The sequence below is a fragment of the Bufo gargarizans genome, chromosome 2 (genome assembly GCF_014858855.1).
Source record: "Bufo gargarizans isolate SCDJY-AF-19 chromosome 2, ASM1485885v1, whole genome shotgun sequence".
NCBI classification, from domain to species: domain Eukaryota; kingdom Metazoa; phylum Chordata; class Amphibia; order Anura; family Bufonidae; genus Bufo; species Bufo gargarizans.
In genome coordinates, this window is record NC_058081.1 from 205,377,802 (window position 1) to 205,397,475 (window position 19,674).

A 19,674-nucleotide genomic window follows, 5' to 3' on the forward strand; every position below is an offset into this window, starting at 1 on the left:
CAGAGGGGAGGTAACAAGTTGGGGGTTGTACCTGCACAGACTGACTCTACCATTTTCAGACTGTGCAGGTACACCCGCCCAACTGGTTACCACCCTCTGTACCCTTACTGCAGACTGCAAGCAATGTATTCATAACTTCTAGTAGAAATAATAAAGGAATGGTTCAACATAAGAATAGATGCTCCAGAATTATTGTTACATGGGGATCTCGTGTAACTTTTGAAACATGGCAGGAGCGATGAAAGGTCCTCTTTAAGGATGCAACTAACCATGTGTGTCTATCTCTGGATGTGTCTGAAGTGGGTGGAGAACTAAGGAAAGAACGGACAGCAGGTGGCACTATTCAGATCCATTTTATGAATAAATCAGAGGTTGATTTGATATGTAACTGCATTATGTAAAATTCACTAAGTATTTATATCCAGCTGTTTTAAAAATGTTGAATTTTTCATGTCGCAACCCCTTTAATGTGTCAACTTCAAAACCTCATTTTATTTCTAAATCAGCATTTCTTTGATGCTCTTATTATAGACTTAAACCAGTGTGTTTGATTAAATCCTTTTAGGTATTGAATGTCCAAGAGGCGCTAGGAATATTCCTGGTGTGGTTCAGGAAGGGGAGCCTTTTAGTGAGGAAGCCATGATGCATACTAAGGAGCTAGTACTGCAGAGAGAGGTAAGATACTGACCAGTAACATGCAAATGTGTGTTTGTTACGTGTCTTAATGTTCTGTACGTTTTCTAGCACTTGTGAAGCTATAGATAGCAATATATTTTGATTCCTAAAAAGAAACCATGTAGACAAGTTAATATTTGATGTTAAGCCAACTTTTCTACAAAGAACTTTTATCAGGTTCTTAAAGGAGCTGTCTGCTTTTTACTACTGCTGGTTCAACCACACACATAATTTTTGGTTCTTTGAGTTCCTGCCTAACCACAAGTCTTTTTTACTGCACTCACAGCATTACACAAGTACAGTAGACCTACAATACAGCAGGAACTTGCTTCGTAATCATTATGTAAACTGGTGTACAGGAAAACTGGCTTAGTTGTCCATAGCAACCAGTAAGAAATAACCTTTTATTTTCTAAATGAGCTCTGAATAATGAAAGGTGGAATCTGATTTGTTGCAATGGGCAAACAGTTGCCCCAGTGTGTTTCCCAGGCTGAACAGTGCAGAACTAGCTTAAGACAGTTAAAGAGGACCTTTTCGTGTTTTTTTTTTATTTATTCTACATAAATACCTTTTCTTGCGGGGGTACCCCGCTGATGATGCCACCCTGCCTGTTTATTTGTATTTATTTATTTTAAATAATGCTCCTACGCACTGCTGTGCCCCCCTGCAGTTTTCCCGCTCAGTATGTTAATACTGGGTGTCGGTACAGTAAGAAGGGGACGCTAGGGTTTCTCAATAGGTGTCTCCCTGGCTGTGCTGAGGTCCAATCACAGCGGTGAACATCACAACCAGGGAGAAAAAAAAAAATCTTCCCGTCTCGCTGGCAGTGACGCTTTCAGCTGTGATTGGATGGCGGCACAGCCAGGGAGACGCCCATTGAGAAACCCTGACGTCGTCTCCTCCCTGTGCCGATGCTCATTATTAACATACTGGAGCGATATTTAAAAAAAAAAAACAGGCAGCGTGGTAGCATCGGAGGGGTACCCTGCAAGTAAAGGTATTTATCTAGAATAAAAATAAAAAAAACATGAAAGGTCCACTTTAAGCTGGTTTCAGTCTTTTTGGGGGGTATTTTAACCTTTTCTTAGGCATTTTTGTAATAAAACAAGAAAAAAAAACCTGTGGGTCTAGTCCTTCAATGTATAGAAGCAGGTCTCCTTCAATCTCTAATAAAGTCAAGAATCCGAAATGATCCAAGATAGTACACTTGTTTGCTAGGCTTTGTTTCCTGATCCCTGGTGCAGATCTTGTTATAAGTCCGTTCTACAAAGAGGATACAGGCCTTAAAGTGAATTACCACAAGTCACAAGTATCGCGTGAAGCTTTCTCAAGGGCTTGAAAAAGCTTTATGCGTAACCTAGGTCAGGCGGATCTCAGCTGGATGTAGCATTTTATCTTTGTGATATTAATTTGGGAATTTGTGAGTATATTAAACATTCTTATGTGTCTTGCCATAGTTCACTACAGTGGTCCCTCAAGTTACAATATTAATTGGTTCCAAGACGACCATTGTATGTTGAAACCATTGTAAGTTGAGTAATCAGTTCCAAAGCCCCACGATAAAAAGAAACTGAAGATTTAAAGAAAAAGCCTCCCAGGCTATGAGCGGAGAGCTGCGATTGGCCAGCGTTCCAGCCTGGGAGAATGAGACGCCGGCAGGTTCCACTGGGTGGAGCCTAACTATGAAGATACCGGAGGCTATAACGGGAGAACGGAGCGGCGCCCAGGTATAACAGGAAGCGCAGGGAGATCCCTGGGTGCCACTCTCCATGTCTGTATAGTTAGTTTAGATTTTTTTTATTCTAGTGAAAGGTCCTCTTTAAGACAAATAAGCAGATAACTAAGACTAATTAATAAAACAAGTCCTTGCATATAACAGTCAGGAATGGCTGCTAACTAGCAACTAATCCATCTGTTTTACCAGAGAAGTGGCCTGAATTGGTTGGGTCTGGGGCAGTGTATGTTGAGTCTATTTTCAACTTACGATGGGTTAGAAAAGACCATTGTATGTTGAAAATATTGTATCCTGAGGCCATCGTATCTTGAGAGATCACTGTAAATGGCCCCGTATTCTTTGTAGAAGGGGCTTATAATAAGATCTGCACCAGGGATCAGGAAACGCAGCCTAGCCAGTAACTGTGGTGTGAACAACACAGTTTTCCTATGTTGGTTCACCTGTATTATACTGGCCTAATTAGGCAGCACGGATCCGTGACTTTATTATCAGGCTTTTTTGTGTTTGCAGAGGTTACTGGAATGTCTTTAATGAATTATTTACAACAGCGTTTTTTTTTTTTCAATAGTGTTTTTGTCTTTGCGTTTTGTGCATTTAAAGGGAACCTGTCACCGGGATTTGGGGTATAGAGCTGAGGACATCAGCAATACCCAGTCCCCATAGCTCTGTGTGCTTTTATTGTGTAAAAAAAAAAAAAAAAAAAGATTTGATACATATGTAAATTAACCTGCGATTAGTCCTGTCCCGGAGATTATTTTTTTTCACAATAAAAGCGCACACAGCTATGGGGACTGGATATTGCGGATGTGCTAGCGGCCATCTAGCAACCCATGACATCAGCTCTATACACAAAATCCTGGTGACAGGTTCCCTTTTAAGGCTACTTTCACACTAGCATTTTCAATTCCGCTATTGAGATCCGTAATAGGATCTCAATAGCGGATCAAAATGCTTAATTCTTCCCCATTCATTGTCAATGGGGACAAAACTAAATGAAACGGAATGCACCAAAATGCATTCCGTTCCGCAAGCAGCTTTTTTCTGTCTGCGTTGTGGTGCGGAGCAAGACTGATCCATTGTGACACAATAGAAAATGGATGCGTCCCCCATGGTGTTTAAGGTGGATCCGTCATGGCTATAGAAGACATAATACAACCGGATCCGTTCATAACGGATGCATGCAGTTGTATTATTGTAATGGAAGCGTTTTTGCAGAGCCATGATGGATACACAAAAACGCTAATGTGAAAGTAGCCCTAGCAAAATGAAATGACCTCTGTGAAGGGTGCCTTTGACCAGTGATGGTCAACCAGACATTGTGATGGCTGTATACACAGCTGTATATTAGGCCAGTGTTTTTTTAATTGTCTAAAACAGGTCTAGACTCTGCAGAAGATAAATAAAAAAAAATGAAATCTAAACCGATCTCCTGAGATCTGTTCTTGCTTTTTGGCAAAACTCCCAACATGACTACAGATAGATCTATATCTATAGCAGAACAATACACATATATTTGTAGTTGATAAAGCTACCACAGCCACACCAGATTAGTTCTGTTTTTCATGTTTAATGCACAGAAGTGCTCATGCTTTATATGAAAACTTTACCATGTAAACGGGTGATATTGCCGAGGGAAGTTGAGGCTGTCATATTTGTTTGTATTACACATGGGCCATTTCGAAATGTTCTCATCTGCATTAAATATTTCTGTTCTGCTCCATTGTAGGATCATTATGTAGCAGGTCACTATAATCTGTCTGGGAATGGGGCATTTTTAGCAACAGTCTTAAACACGGATGTGAACGAAGCCTATGTGTGACTCCTTTTATATTTTATATATTATAATTTAGTATTTCGGCTGCTGATAATGTCTCTTTGTTTCTTTTGCAATTATCTTCATATTTTATGAGCATGTCTGTTGTAAGTTTGACATATTTAAGGTGGATTTGCTTTGCATGTGTTTCCTGAGGTCTGGGTATGTCGCGTTGAAGTATGGCACAGGGAATATGGTTGTAATGGGTATTGCAACAAGAGTGTCGATATAATTGATTTGCATGAAGATTACCCATGACTGTATCCCAAGTATGCTTTCCATTTCCCTATAAAGAGGTCACTTTTGAAAATGGCAGACTTGAACAGCCGTTGGCAGTAGTCCAGGGTTCTAGGTGCTGTTTCTGTATTTGCAAGGTTGCTTTGAAGGACCTAAATCTTGATATCACAAGAGCCGATTAAGTGACTTTATGTTCACAGAGCACATGAATTGGTTCAGACTTTGGTAAAGTGAATTGCAGAGAAAAAGGGGGGTGGGGGGGGGGGGAGAATGGCACCCGGACTTGCCAATTAGTCATTTTTGTGATAGACTCCTTTTTTGTTTTCCTTTTCATTCATATTTTCTTCTTCTTTCTGCTAAGTCACCAGCAGGCTGACTTCTTTCATTTCCCTCGGTCTCATCCCCGTTTCTCTCCAGTGAGCAGTTACACACACCGCTTTTACAGATGTCCTGATCTGACGGATCGTTCGCGGTTCTGAGGTGTTGTGTGGGAGGAGTCGTTGGTGAATCGCACTGTTTCAGGCTGAAGCTAATTAGCCACAAGCTAATTTTCTAGACTGTTTAATGCCAAAGAATCTTCTAAACATTTTTCTTATTTTATTTATTTAATCTGCTGCCATCAGCAAAAGAGTTTCCTCCGAGACCCAGATAATCAGCGCTTATCTTTCAGGTTCTTCCATACAGAATGCTAGCTCCTTCATATTACAATAGTGTTTCAGACGCCCTTCCATTGCGTAAGGGGGGTGGCGACACTTGGTCATCTTTCTTTTATTTATCACATTTAAATGTAATTGATCCAACCTAGATTAGATTGAGGTCAGATAATACGTCCATTTCTGAATCAATGGTATTGATTTCAGTTGTGCAGATAAGCGGGATTCTTCTTCCTTGTCTGGTTACTGTATAGTGCACCTAGTATCCAACATGTTCATGGCTGACACTGCTGGTTTTAGCGTTTCTTTTTCAGACCTTCCTAATTAATTTGTGCTCTGTCTACAGATATCTAGGTGAAGGACAAGTCTGCCTTGAGAAATATTCCTCAGGCCAGGTTAACACAATGCATTTTTTATGTGCTTTAGCTACAGTTAGATTGAATTTAAAAGCATTGAAACTAAAAGCAGTAGTAAAGGGTTTCCTTTTGGTTGAAATAACCATTTGTCAACACGCATAAACAGCTAATCCACATGTACAGCTATTATTATGGGTCAGTAATGTGAAGCACTGTGGCTGTTATTTATTAAGACGGCATTTTAGACGCTGGTCTTAATAACCCCTTGCTCTGGTGGTGGATCCACCAAAGTTATTAAGAGACTCAGTCTAAATGTAAGATGGCTTCCTTTGCTGTTTTACATTTAGACCTTTTTCTACACCTAAAACAGGCTTAAAAGTTAATCCATAATTTTCTAAGACCTGGCGTGAGCGAGGAAAAGTTCCAGATTTCAGAGCCAATAAGTCTACTTACACGCTAGCATTTTGGCTTTACGTTTGTGAGATCCATCGTGGGCTCTCGCGAGCGGCCAAAAACGGATCAGTTTTGCCCTAATGCATTCTAAATGAAAAAGGATCCGCTCAGAATGCATCAGTTTGCCTCCGATCAGTCACCATTCCGCTCTGGAGGCGGAAACCAAAACGCTTCCTGCAGCGTTTTTCTGTCCGCCATATGGTGCGGAGCCAAACGCACGGTTCCCCCACTGATTTTCAGTGGTGTTCATGACGGATCTGTCATGGCTATAGAAGACATAATACAAGCGGATCCGTTCAAGACGGAGGCATGCGGTTGTATTATTGTAACGGAAGCATTTTTGCAGATCCATGACAAAAACTCTATTGTGAAAGTAAGCAAACTTTTCCCAAATCTGACCTTTCCATGATCTTCACCAAATTCAAGCCTGTTTTTGTTGTATGTAATGTAGCTCTGATGTGGATAGTCCAACAATCCACACAATCTTCTATCCATATTTCTTACAGTGTATTCTTAGATTAAATATTGCAGTGATTATCAGATATAATTTTACTGAGTCAGTGTATATTCAAAGCATCTTACCCATATGCTTTGGCTTTGAAGTGACTTTTGGTTATGTAACATCTGCATTAAAATCGCAACCTTAATGTTTTGCTATGGGAGAAATGGTTGAAATTGTTATTGTAAGTTGCCTGCAACTTTTCCTCCATAGGGGAAGTTTTTCTGTAGCTTATGATTTTTCCATGACTGTTACATGATCAGATGTGGTTTTGGAGTCCCCATCCATACCATGTTCTTTAGAGGAGACTGACCTTGTAGCCTGGTGATATAGCATTGCAGATAATTGGTTTTCAGATGACTTTCAATTAGGTTCTCTATGGTGTAGAATTTACATTCACAAGGTTATTCATCTTGCATGCTTTTTTTATGGTTGTGTCCTGCAACAATATATCTTACTGATGTTACAGCTCCTGTGTGCAGACTTGGTTCCCATGATTATTAGCAGGAGCTAATTTTATGGTGTTGGTAATAAATGAAACATCATTTTTTTTACTTTAATTTTTTTTAACTTTAGGTAACATGTTGCATGCTGGCATGTAGCCGCTTTCTTTCCTGAAGCTGCTTTGAATTCTGTTCAGAGTAATAGCATACACAGCTCTTTCTTGGACAAGATTTAAAATTGTTCTGTAATTGTCTTTTTGGAATTAACTAGATTTGTCCCCCAGATTTTGTCTGAATAGTAAGCTACTAGGGATCCATACACACATGAACCTTTTTAACTGAAAAAAATAAATAAAAATTTCTTCCTGTTTGCTAAAAAAAACAACCACAAAAAAACAGCACATAATGGGGAACATTTATTAAGACCAGCATTTTAGACACAGGTCATAATAAACTCCTGCGCTGGCGGTAGTTCCTCCGAAGTTTTGTGGAGGCGCCGGCCTCTTCATAACTTTGGCTCCTCCCGTCTCTCCCCAACAGGTGACAAAGGGAGATTGTAGTGATGTGGAGGAGAGCTAGCTGAATTTTGTGAATCCATTCTTCCCTCTACCCGTGAAATGTTCCGCTTGCAACAACATCCCCAAAGCATGTGGTTTTTAATGAAATTCTGTGCCATTTCTCTAAACATACCTTTTCTTATTGTGGCCATTCTATTTTAACCGGCCCATGGGACTTGTTCCCCCAAAAATCCATCCGGCTTGTTTAGATGTTCTTTTAAAAACTTCTGACACTGAATTTTGTGGTGTGGATTCCTTCTGTTGGCTTTTCCATGAAGGTCATATTTGTGCAGGTGTCATTGGACAGTAGAACAATGTGCCACAACTCCAGTGTTTGCTAAATCTTCCTGAAGGTCTTTTGCTGTTAAGTGAGGGTCCCTCTTTGACTTTGTTACAAACCTACGAGCTATTGTATTTTCTTGGTCTCTCAGACCTTCTCTTGACTTCCACTCTTTCTCTTAACTGCCATTTCTTAATTACATTTCATACTAGTAAGGCTAGTTTCACACTAGCGTTCGTCGGTCCGCTCGTGAGCTCCGTTTGAAGGAGCTCACGAGCGGACCCGAACGCCTCCGTCCAGCCCTGATGCAGTCTGAATGGAGCGGATCCGCTCAGACTGCATCAGTCTGGCGGCGTTCAGCCTCCGCTCCGCTCGCCTCCGCACGGCCAGGCGGACAGCTGAACGCTGCTTGCAGCGTTCAGCTGTCCGCCTGGCCGTGCGGAGGCAAGCGGATCCGTTCAGACTTACAATGTAAGTCAATGGGAACGGATCCGCTTGAAGAGGTCACCATATGGCTCAATCTTCAAGCGGATCCGTCCCCCATTGACTTTACATTGAAAGTCTGAACGGATCCGCTCAGGCATCTTGCGCACTTAGAAAATTTTCTAAGTTATTAATGCAGACGGATCCGTACTGAACAGAGCCTCCGTCTGCATTGATATGATCGGATCCGTTCAGAACGGATCCGATCAAGCGCTAGTGTGAAAGTAGCCTAAAATGGCAACCATAAAATGCGTTGCTGTTTTGTTATAACCTTCTCATGCTTTGCAAGCCTCAGCCATCATCATTTCATAGTGTTAGGCAGCTGCTTAGAAGAAACCCAGACTTTTTTCTTTTTTTACTTTATTTTTTTATAAGTTAGAAGAGTCTGGGTATTTATAACGCTTTGAAATTTGCAGCACCTGGCTTTTCCTATGATGATTGTGAACAAGCCTTAACCCTAATAGGCTAAAACTTTGCATGCCGCAGTATATCCAAAAATGAGTTTACAGTGGTCTGGATACTGTGATGCCCCATGATCTCGAGAATAAGTAGTCCCTAATTCCCCCCTCTGAGTGGACATGTCAGTCCACCATGCTCCAGTACAGTACAGTCATCCTCCATTCAGAGTTAGGGTTCCCCTCATTTTTGGGAGCTCAGCGGTCACACCCTATGCAGTCTGGCATTTATTGTGAATCCTGTGGATCGATGATGGATAATTTTCATAAGATAACACCTTTTAATGATGGACCAAAATACATGGTATGTTTGTGTGTCTACATCCCTCAAGTCAGTAGGAGATCTTTGTCCAAAAGCTTTGTCAAGTTTCTAGAATCCTTAAAGACTATATGGAGCTCGCCCTTTCATAGTTCCTCCTGTCAATAAAGTGATACATGAGAAAGGAGAATTGGTTGGACTACTAATAAAGCGGAGGGAGTGTAGGGCTACTTGGCCACCTTGTTTCTCCCACTGCTTGCATCCTTGGTGCAGAGTTTTCTGCAATGTGTGTACTTCTTTCACAAGGTGTTGGGAAGATCAATAGCAATTCACCTTTTCCCTTATTGATTAAAGTGACAGGGAGAAAAATGATCGGCTGGAGCAGGCCATTCATCATGCCAGATTTGGTTACTGCGTTGCTATGACGCTGCTGCTGGTCACATGATCCGGCCTCTTGGCTGCTCTATCTTCAAGTACGCACATACAGATGATTAATATTCAATGAAATAGAAAGCTCTTAAAATGTGTGGCAAATGTTAGTACTAAATATCAGTTAGCTGCCCTGACATTGGCCATTTTTAATAAATGCTTCTCCGTAGCATTAAAATTATATTTTCTTAGAATTCTGCATTGGGCCATTCCTCCAAATAATGAGTTCATGTCACAATTCCCCTTGTCAATTGGGTGTCTCTACAAAGTTTGGGACTATGTAGGGACACTCTATTGACAATTGGGAATAGTAACACTCAACTGCCTGGTGTTTGCACATTATTAGGCCTCTTTCACACGGGCGTCATATTTTTGGCCCGGATAAGAGGCGGGTGCGGGATTTTTCCGCGCGAGTGCAAAACATTGTAATGCGTTTTGCACTCGTGAGAAAAATCGTGCATGTTTGGTACCCGAACTTCTTCACAGAAGTTCGGGCTTGGGATTGATGTTCTGAAGATTGTATTATTTTCCCTTATAACATGGTTATAAGGGAAAATAATAGCATTCTGACTACAGAATGCATAGTATAATAGTGCTGGAAGGGTTAAAAAATATAAAAAAATTAACTCGCCTTCTCCTCTTGATCGCGTAGTTCCCGGTCTCTTCGTTACTACTTTAATGATGAGCTGTGGGCTAAATGACCTCTGGTGACGTCAGATCACATGCTCCAATCACATGGTCCATCACCGTGGTGATGGAGCATGTGATCTGATGTCACCACAGGTCCTTTAGCCCACAGCTCATCATTAACGAAGTAAAGAGACCAGGAACTACGCAATCAAGAGGAGAAGGTGAGTTAATTTTTTTAAATATTTTTTTTTTTACCCCTCCAGCACTATTATACTATGCATTCTGTATTCAGAATGCTAATATTTTCCCTTTATAACCATGTTATAAGGGAAAATAATACAGTGAATAGACTGTCACCTAGAAACCATGCGTGAAAATCGCACCGCATCCGCACTTGCTTGCGGATGCTTGCGATTTTCACGCGATCCCATTCATTTCTATGGGGCCTGCGTTACGTAAAAAACTCAGAACATAGAACATGCTGCGATTTTCACGCAACGCATAAGTGATGCGTGAAAATCACCGCTCATGTGAACAGCCCCATAGAAATGACTGGGTCTGGATTCAGTGCGGGTGCAATGCGTTCAACTCGCACATCGCACCCGCGCGGAATACTCGCCCGTGTGAAAGGGGCCTAAAAGGTATTTACACATTGAGCAGATAAACTGTGGGTATTCCTTCCAGGTACCAGATAAATCTGCAGCCTAGTACAGTAGCAGCAAAGTGGACAACATCTTTCCAAGTCCCATCAACTTCGTTGGAAAAAGATTTTACAACAGTGTGATGCAGATCTTCACCCCTTCTATCATTATTGTAATGCTCAGGGCAAAATCCACAGCAAATATACCTGATGCTGAATCCGCATAAGGCTTTTTTGCATGCGTTTTTAATGCAGCTTGTGGTGTGGTTTCAGCTAAGAGTTTTCTCTCCTGCGCATTTTCTGTAGAAATTCTGGTTGCAGGACACTTCTGTTTTCTGCTGTGTAGCTTTTAATATGGTGCACATTGCATGCTTTAGGGCAGATACTGTGTATCCATATGCCTCCAATTTTGTATGTAGACACGCAGATTTTTTTTTTATCCTTGTGGAATATGTGAGATATTTACACGCTGTTCCTGCAGAAGACTGCATCTGACGGAGCATGAACTTGTATGTGCATGTGGATCACTGTTTGCTCCATGGGCCGCCATGCAAGGTCAGCAGATAGCGCTATCACAGCTCAGTTTGAAGTACCTACTGTATATTGTAGAATTTTTATCTGTGCCATCTTCCGTGTGACACTCTTAAACAACTTGTCTTTATGCCAAATGAATAACTTCCATTTAACTCTTAATTAGCACAATTTAACTAGTATAGGATGTATATACAACACTGTTCAAAGGTTTTAGGCAAGTGTGAAAACTGCTGCAAAGTGGAAGTTCCTTCAAATTAGAAGTGTTAATAGTTTATTTTTTCCCTGCAATTAACAAAATGCAAAGTAAATGAACAAAAAAGAAATCTAAATCACCTCAGTATTTGGTGAGACCACCCTTTGCCTTTAAAACAGAGTATATTCTTCTAGCCAACCTCGGGGAGTTTGTTCTAGACATTAACCACAGACATTCTGTGGATGTAGGCTTGCTCACATCCTTCTGTCACTTTATGTAATCCCAGACAGACGTGATGTTGAGATCAGGGCTCTGTAGGCGCCATATCTTCACTGTCCGGACTCCTTGTTCTTCTTTACGCTAAAGATAGGTCTTAATGAAATTGGTTGTATTTCTCAGCATTTTCAGAACTCCTTGTACTTTTTAACCAATATATTAAACATAAACCATATTAACCCTTCTATTTTTTTAAACGTTTGTTACTTGGCCGCACACCTGCCTAAAATGTTTGCACGGTACCGTATGAATCACTCATTTATACAACTGACCAAGCACCTTTTTGCTACGCCCTTCCATTTGTGTACTGCTATGGTGGTACAGTTTCTTCCTTTGCTTTGTGTCTGTAGAGGACAGTTGTTTACCCTGTTTAGAGACGGCTGTAGAAGTAAACTTCCACCATTCTGCATCTACGTTCTGTTTCCTTTCTTTGCGACGCAATCAATTAAGAAACAGTCTGAAGAGCAATTCTCTGTAACACAGTGTGAAAATTGCCATCTGGAGCTGGTATAGAGAAAATTTGTCTTCTGTTTCAGTCCATACTGTCCTTACACTACCTTCCAAAAGAGGAAACATGTCAGTAAATGAGATTTTCTCTGCTGGTTGATACATGCATGCTGCCTCTCGCCTCCAGGCACCAGCTGTGGTTTCAGTCCCTGAATTTGGGGGACGGTGTAGAAAAAAAAAAGTGTTAGAGATATATAATAAACCGGAAAAGCCCCTCTGGCAATAAGCAGGCAGGAGCTGCGTTGTCACTTATGTTTCCAATCTTTTTGGGCAGTTTAGTGGAATAACATGATTAATGGTGTGTATACAGGTGTAGCTTGTAAGTGTAAGGACACCTGCTGAGGAGCATAAACCACGCTAGAAAGTAAGAGTTGTGGACTTTTATTAGACCCTACAAGGATCATATTCTTTTGCACAGGGCATTTGTATTAAGGCAGTGCTATAGAATGTGAAGTAATTATTTGATGAAGAGAACATGCTAAATTTTATATTTTATTTTTTGTGTATACTATACTATAGACTCAAACTGGCATTATGTCAGTTATCTAATATATTCCGGACCTCTAAGGGTTACATAGCATCCCAAATGCTTATATAATGTTGTGACCCCGGCAGTGCTGGAAGTTCAGGCCGGGTGCCGCACTGCAAGTCCTTAGTGAGACACATGCTAGTCTGAAAGAGGCCTTAGTGTAAGGGTGTGATCCTCTGTGGACTGACAGTCTATCACAGGCATGCTCAACCTGCGTCCCTCCAGCTGCTGCTAAACTACAACTCCCAGCATGCCCGAACAGCCTACAGCAGGGCATTGTGTGAGTTGTAGTTTTATAACAGCTGGAGGGGCCGCAGGTTGAGCATGCCTGGTCTATTATAATTTACACCAAAGAACCATCGTAAATTATAGCTGAAATCGAAGGCCAGTTCCACATGGAACAGCCTGCCGAATGAGGCACTGCCAGAATGCCGTCTGGCCCATTAACTATTTTGGGGTCCGGCGGAGACTAATACCGTTTTCTGTTAGGGCGAATCCTGGCATTATATGCATGAACAGCCTGCCGGAAGGCTGTGCCGCTAGTGTGAAATTAACTCTTGATTTCAGTTAGGCCTCATTCAAATGACGACTTGATTTTCAAGCCGATTCCGATCTGCATTTTTTTTGTGGACTGAATGCTTCCCCTTTCACTTCTGTGGGGCCATAGAAAATGCAGAAAAACATGTCCTGTTGTCAGTTTTTTGCGGATTGACAATGGGGTCTGCAAAAAGTGCGGGTATCCGTAGTTTTGCGGATCTATGATTATGTGCATGAGGCCTTAGTTGGACATGGAAGCACAAGATGTGACAAATTTTAAATCATTTGCAGCTTAAGAAATGTTGCACATTTACTCCATCAGACGTTTTACTAGGACTTAAAAAATCTGCCCTAATATTTTCTGTGGTTAATACAGGAGATCCATCGTGTATTGCCCTTTTTTCATAGAGTGAAGTGGATGGATTTTTGTTTGCATTGAATACCTGCTCTTGTAACTCATTGACCACCCATTTTACTCTGCATTGTGGACTAATCTAGGGTCTTTGACATTATTTGCACAGCTGAAAAGGAAAAGCAATACTGCATAATATTACCGGTATGTAAAAAGGTACGGTACATTGTTTCTCAGCACGTTTAAGCTAAAGGGTGCTATTCCCTAACCAGCTCTGTGACTTGGAGAATAACTACAACACTTCCTAATGCATTGTGGGAGCCATGGACAGAGTGCCCATTTATTTCTGTTTTATTCCTTGGTAAAAAAAGAAAATGTGAGCGCGCTCAGCCCGCAGAGAGCAATTCCTGTACAGAGATTCATCTACGCATTTAAACACTTTAAACAGTCAGAAAATAAATGATGAGGCTCTGTCCACATTCAGCTCTGGTGTAGGGGGACCTGGTGAGGTCCGTAATCTTAGCAAATGCAGCTACATTTTTTCTTTAATGAATCTTGGTTTTGGCAGCAGGAGATATTTATGATAAAGTTTTTGAATTATATGTGGGTTTGAAACGAGTGCATCCTTAATTAAAGATTACGATTTTTCTATAGTTTTGGATTTCCTTTGTTTGTTCAGCTGCTCAGCCATGATGACATATCATAGGCAGGATCAGATCATTACCATCTATTGTAGTGTGTTGTAAGGCCTTACCCGTATACTTTCAAGGTCACAAAATATGTAAGGGAACAGACCTCTAACTTTAAAACTCTAACTTTCCAGTGGTTGTTCCATATGTGAGCTGGACCTTATCCAATAGGATGGAGCTCTTTATGCACAGTTACTGTGCCCCATTGGACTTGATTCCTTTTAGTGTGCATGCTGAGGGTGTTGGCCACTTTCTGGTTACTGCTGACCAGTGTGTATGTACGGTGACTATATGGGTCTTTTTAATATAACCTTTGTTGATATTCTGTGCTGTTTGCTATATTCCATAAACCATGTCCCCTCATTGGGCAAAAGTTCTGTGCTGTCCGCATAGAGGTCCTGTCTATAAGATGGCTGGTAATGTAGTTTAATGTGACCAGACACACCGGTCTCTTCCATGCAAACACACTGCACCTGCACTAAAATCCCAACAGTGTAGATGGCAGGTGCATTGTATTTTAATTTCCTGTCACATGACCCTCCATCAGAATCCATTTTTAAGGACAGGACCTGTGTGTGTGGACAGCACAAAAGACTTGGTCAACAATGGGGCATACCTTATGAAAATGGCACAGAATGCTAAGAACGGCTATATGGTCATCTTACACACACGTATTAACAATAACCAGAAAGTGGCCAACCCCTTTAAGTGTTCTAATATCCTCTGCTTGTTTTTAGGTGTCTAACAAACTCAGTCAGATATTCTGTCTAGTTTTTCTATATGGTTTTCACATTTTTGATCATGGGGTTTACGGTAGGTCCTCACATACAGTAAACAATAGATGCTCAAAATGGCGAATTCACCCTTATGATGTCACAGTTCTTTCCAAGAGCCTGTACGTTGCAGTTATACGAACTTGAGTTAATGTCTTGTCTATGTAACACGTTGGAGCCTATTATAATCCGCTTGAGTACATTAATTTCTAGTGATTTAGGCCTAGTTCACGCAGTCAGTGATTTCCATCAGTGATTGTGAGACAAAACTAGGAGTGGAAGCTTCACAGACATAAGGTATAAGGGAAAGATGTGCCCCTATTCTGTGTTTGTGACCTGCATCTGCTTTTGGCTCAAAATCACTGATGGAAATAACTGATCAAAACACTGAAGTGTGAACTAGGCCTTAGACTGAGAAACCAAATGTAGTCCGAGCCTCCTTTTAAGCATTTGTTTTTCTTTAATGAAGAGCATCATTGGCTTTGAGTGTTACCGTATTTGTGAACTTCGAGTTTTATGACAGTTTTTTTTTTTCCCCAGAGCTTTTTGGGCAATTCAAAATCTGAAAATTATACCAGCATATTTAGTAGCCAAGCTGTTAATGGTCCTTGTAGAAGGTTAGAACCTGCCTTTCGGACCTTTCTGTATCTCCTGCTAGCAAGCCTTTGTGCCTGGAGTCCGTTCCAGAGTAGTGGAGATCCGCAGACACAGTGGCACGCTAATGTCTGTGTGCTAGCTGCCAGCCCGATAATCTGCATGCCAGTATTGTTCCTTTTCAGAGCTCGGGAATCTTCCATCTGCTGTACTGTGTGACATAGCAGAACACCACCAAGCCCAGCTTTCAGATGTACACGTTGTACTATACATACAATAGCAGCGTTTTGTGTAGAGTACATACTCGATATGACAATGTAATTATTACTCATTCTTTTGACGTCTGAAACCTTAATTGATATACCGCTACATCTCATCATGATGCCTATTTCTGAGCTATGTAAAATGGTTTTCTACAGAAAGCTAAAGCCCTACTTTGATGGACCAACTAACATAATACTGTTAGGCTACTGTGTAAGGTCAGGGATATGTTAACACTACAAGCCTGTGACCTTTTTCTAGAGCCATGACTCCAGTGGGTAGCATTTACTGCAGAGAGCACAGGGCAGTTCATTTTAGGGACACTTGGTTTTATAGCACGTGACAATTTTTATTTTTATTTTTGTATTGGTCCTGCTCTTACTAAGGAAATACATTTAAGAGTGTCTAAACTGGCTTCCAGGTCACTTCTCTAGCTGTCGGTTCCCTTTATTCCCACCATAATGAATGGGAAATCTCCTTAAAATACAAAGGAAATTTTCTTAGCTATTCCATATATTTTTACGTTGTATGCTCACTTTATTATTATTACTTATGAACGTTTTTAGAGTTTTTTTTTTTTTTTTTATGTGTAACCTGTAATTTAAAAGTGTTGTCCAAACCCCTAATAAGTTATTGAGCACCAAGAATCTGTTTAAAAGAATGAGAAACACACACTCTTCCAGAAAGCCTCTCCTTTCCAGTGTGGAGGATCCAATTCCCGCTACTCCTGGTCTCTAGCAGACCACAAGTGAAGATGGCCCTGGTCACATAGTCCACTGCATCCATTCACTGACCTCAGCAGTGACATGTCCCAGAACAGCATATGACTGCTAAGGCTTAACGCTCTGGGACACTTCACCGCTGAGATTTCACATTCATCATGGCGGCATTAAAGGGAATTGTTAACTTGAGAAGTGACCTAGAAACAAGTTTAAGCAATAAATAGTTAGGAGCAGCACATCAGTACCACAATCCAGATTTTCAGAGTTGCAACAGCCAATCGAAGACTTCTGATCCAAAGGGGTCAATACGATAAAGTCCACAAAGAAAGCGATGGCAGCATCTCCAATCCAAAAGGCTTTATTCACACGTGGTGCATAGAACAGTACACGGTCCACAAACAGCAACGTTTAGGCTACATAGTAGCCTTTATCAAGCCATTTTTGAAGTGTCAGGCAGGAGTATATAAAGTACACTTATACCCACCTCTACTATCATCTACCAATAAAACAATATATTACAACATGTTATCACCTGTGTTAGTTAAAACCATCAATGGGCTTTATACATATCATAGAGGTCATCACCTTTCACTAATCAGTGATATACCCATTACCTCAAAAAGGATGGCTGCAGCTGGGCACCCCACCATGCAAGCTCTCGTGTCATCCTGACATTCTCCTAATCATACTGCGCACACTTAGAAAAAGCTCCAAGCGCTGCACCTCCGAGATAGGTCACATGAATGCATCGCTCCAGCCCATGTGATCCACAGTGTAATCACCACTACGTCATGTGCTCAGCAGACACACATGACCTGTAGGGCAATATCAGCTAAGTCAATATGAAGGCTGGAATGCACCTGGTTCCCCAATCTAGCGAGATATAAATCGGTGAATATAAATAAATTTTTGTCAGTGACTTTGTGCCACATCCCTTAGAAACGACGTAGTCTTCTAGTAAGCTGGAAGATCCACTTAACTCAAATTTTTAGATTATGATGGATTCGGAGGTACATAATATAAGAGTAGGTGGGTCGCTATAGCAGCAATGACGCCAACGATGTGAGTAGGCCAGGAGATCGGTGCTGTAGGTCATGTGGGTCGGATTGAAGCATACGACTTAGCCGATATGGCCCTACAGGTCATGTGGGTCTGCTGAGCACATGATGTAGTGGTGATGACGCTGCAGGTCACATGGGCTGGAGCGATGCGTTCATGATGTGACCTATTTCGGAGACGGGACACTTGGAGCTTTTTCTGAGTGTGCGCATTATGACTAGGAGAACGCCAGGATGACGCGAGAGCTCGCATGGTGGGGTGCCCAGCTGCAGCCATCCTTATTGAGGTAATGGGTATATCACTGATTGGTGAAAGGTGATGACGTCTGTTATGTATAAGGCCCATTGGTGGTTTTAACTAACACAGGTGATATGTTGTAATATATATCGTTTCATTGGTAGATTGATATGAGGTAGGTGTAAGTGTACTTTATATACTCCTGCCTGACACTTCAAAAATGGCTTGATAAAGGCTACTATGTAGCCTAAACGTTGCTGTTTGTGGACCGTGTACTGTTCTATGCACCACGTGTGAATAAAGCCTTTTGGATTGGAGATGCTGCCATCGCTTTCTTTGTGGACTAGAAGCAAGTTTAGTCATACCTATATAGATGTTTTTGGTAGGAGCAGGACCGAGAAACATGTTATCTGTCCAATGGCAAGTGTCAAAAACCTGTTAGGCCAAGTCTGTCATCTCGATTTCAGATTTTTAGGCCTTCTCAGTAATATTATACTTTATCAGGAGAAATGCTGTAAAGTATATGAAAGCAAACAGTAAAAACCCAACAGTATTGATTTTTCTCATGATTGGGAGTTTTATTTATTTTTTTCCAGGATTTTAATGTTCGGCTTGATTGTATCTTTTTAGTTCCACTCCTCATCACTGTGTAACTACAGGTTTGTGATGATTGCTTTCAATTTCTGTCACAGGCAGTTCAGTGCCATTTCTCTTGCATAGTAAGAGTTCCCTATACAGTTTTAGATCTTTTGACAACATGGTGAGTAAGTGATCAATTTGGGTGCTGCTCTCGATATTCTAAGAATGTAGAATGTGATTTATTTTTTTATTTATTTTTGGCCAACGCTTCTGCTTGTATGAGCTGTTCAGCCTTGCAGTGTCACAAAGCTTGCTCACGAGAGCCAGTCTTGCCTTTGTGAAGCAGCATTTGCTTTTGAGATGGATGCTGAATTCTAAATGGCCGAGTAGGCTTTGCTTGATAGTCAACCTTCTCCCTTCATGCTGTCCACTGCCTAGTCCGTCACCATTCGAAGAGGAATGGTTCATAGCAAACATTCGCAATGTTAGAAGCTCACAGTACTCATTACTTACAGCAGCATAATATTGGTTAATAATCACTTCAAAAAAGACTTGAATTTATTATAGCCTATTTTTAATGTATAGGATCCATATTACCACCTGCATTATGATGCAAGACTACTAAATTAGTGCTTTTTAATATAAGGACAGCTTTGTAAGCTATTACAGCTGACTTGTGAGTTTGTCCTTTGCTGTCCTGCTCGCTTATCACTGACCTGGCAATATACTACACATGCGTTCTCACTTCCAAGATTTTGCTCAGTGGCAGGTAACCTAAAAAGCCTCAGACGTGCTGGTGAGTCCTGACAGACGGCCTACTTAAACCCATCACTGTCCTTCTCACCTTTCCACAAAAGACAGAACTTGTTCTTGCTGACAGCTACCTGCCTAGCCATTTTCCTTTGTACGATGTGTTTTGAACTGCATGTTTGACCAATTATTTTATGAACTCATGCTAAAAATTAATTCAGTCCTTTATAGTGAATGGATTTAACCTAATCATTGAAATTGCTGTGCAGAATATTCCCATCAGCAACATCTCAAGCATATTTTTTTTTTTAATATGACACTTGGGAAATAATTCACTATGAAGAAAAGCCTTTATTATAGGCTTTTGTATAGCCTATAAATTGTCATTTGTTTTATTTTACGGTTTTCTTCTACGCCATTTATTAGTCTGTATGTATTAAGCCCCTATTACACCTGAAGATAATCGTTCAGATTATTGCTAACTA

The 19,674-nt window shown here is 41.0% G+C and overlaps 1 protein-coding gene across 2 annotated transcripts in view; it reads left to right on the top strand.

Annotated features, from left to right (window-relative positions):
• Positions 1 to 19,674, top strand: part of SND1 (staphylococcal nuclease and tudor domain containing 1) — a 602,204-nt gene that overhangs the window by 358,875 nt on the left and 223,655 nt on the right. For both annotated transcript variants that reach the window (XM_044279946.1, XM_044279947.1), the window contains exon 16: positions 566 to 675. In XM_044279946.1, coding sequence (XP_044135881.1) covers positions 566 to 675 — 110 coding nt within the window. The remainder of the gene's footprint in view (positions 1 to 565; positions 676 to 19,674) is intronic.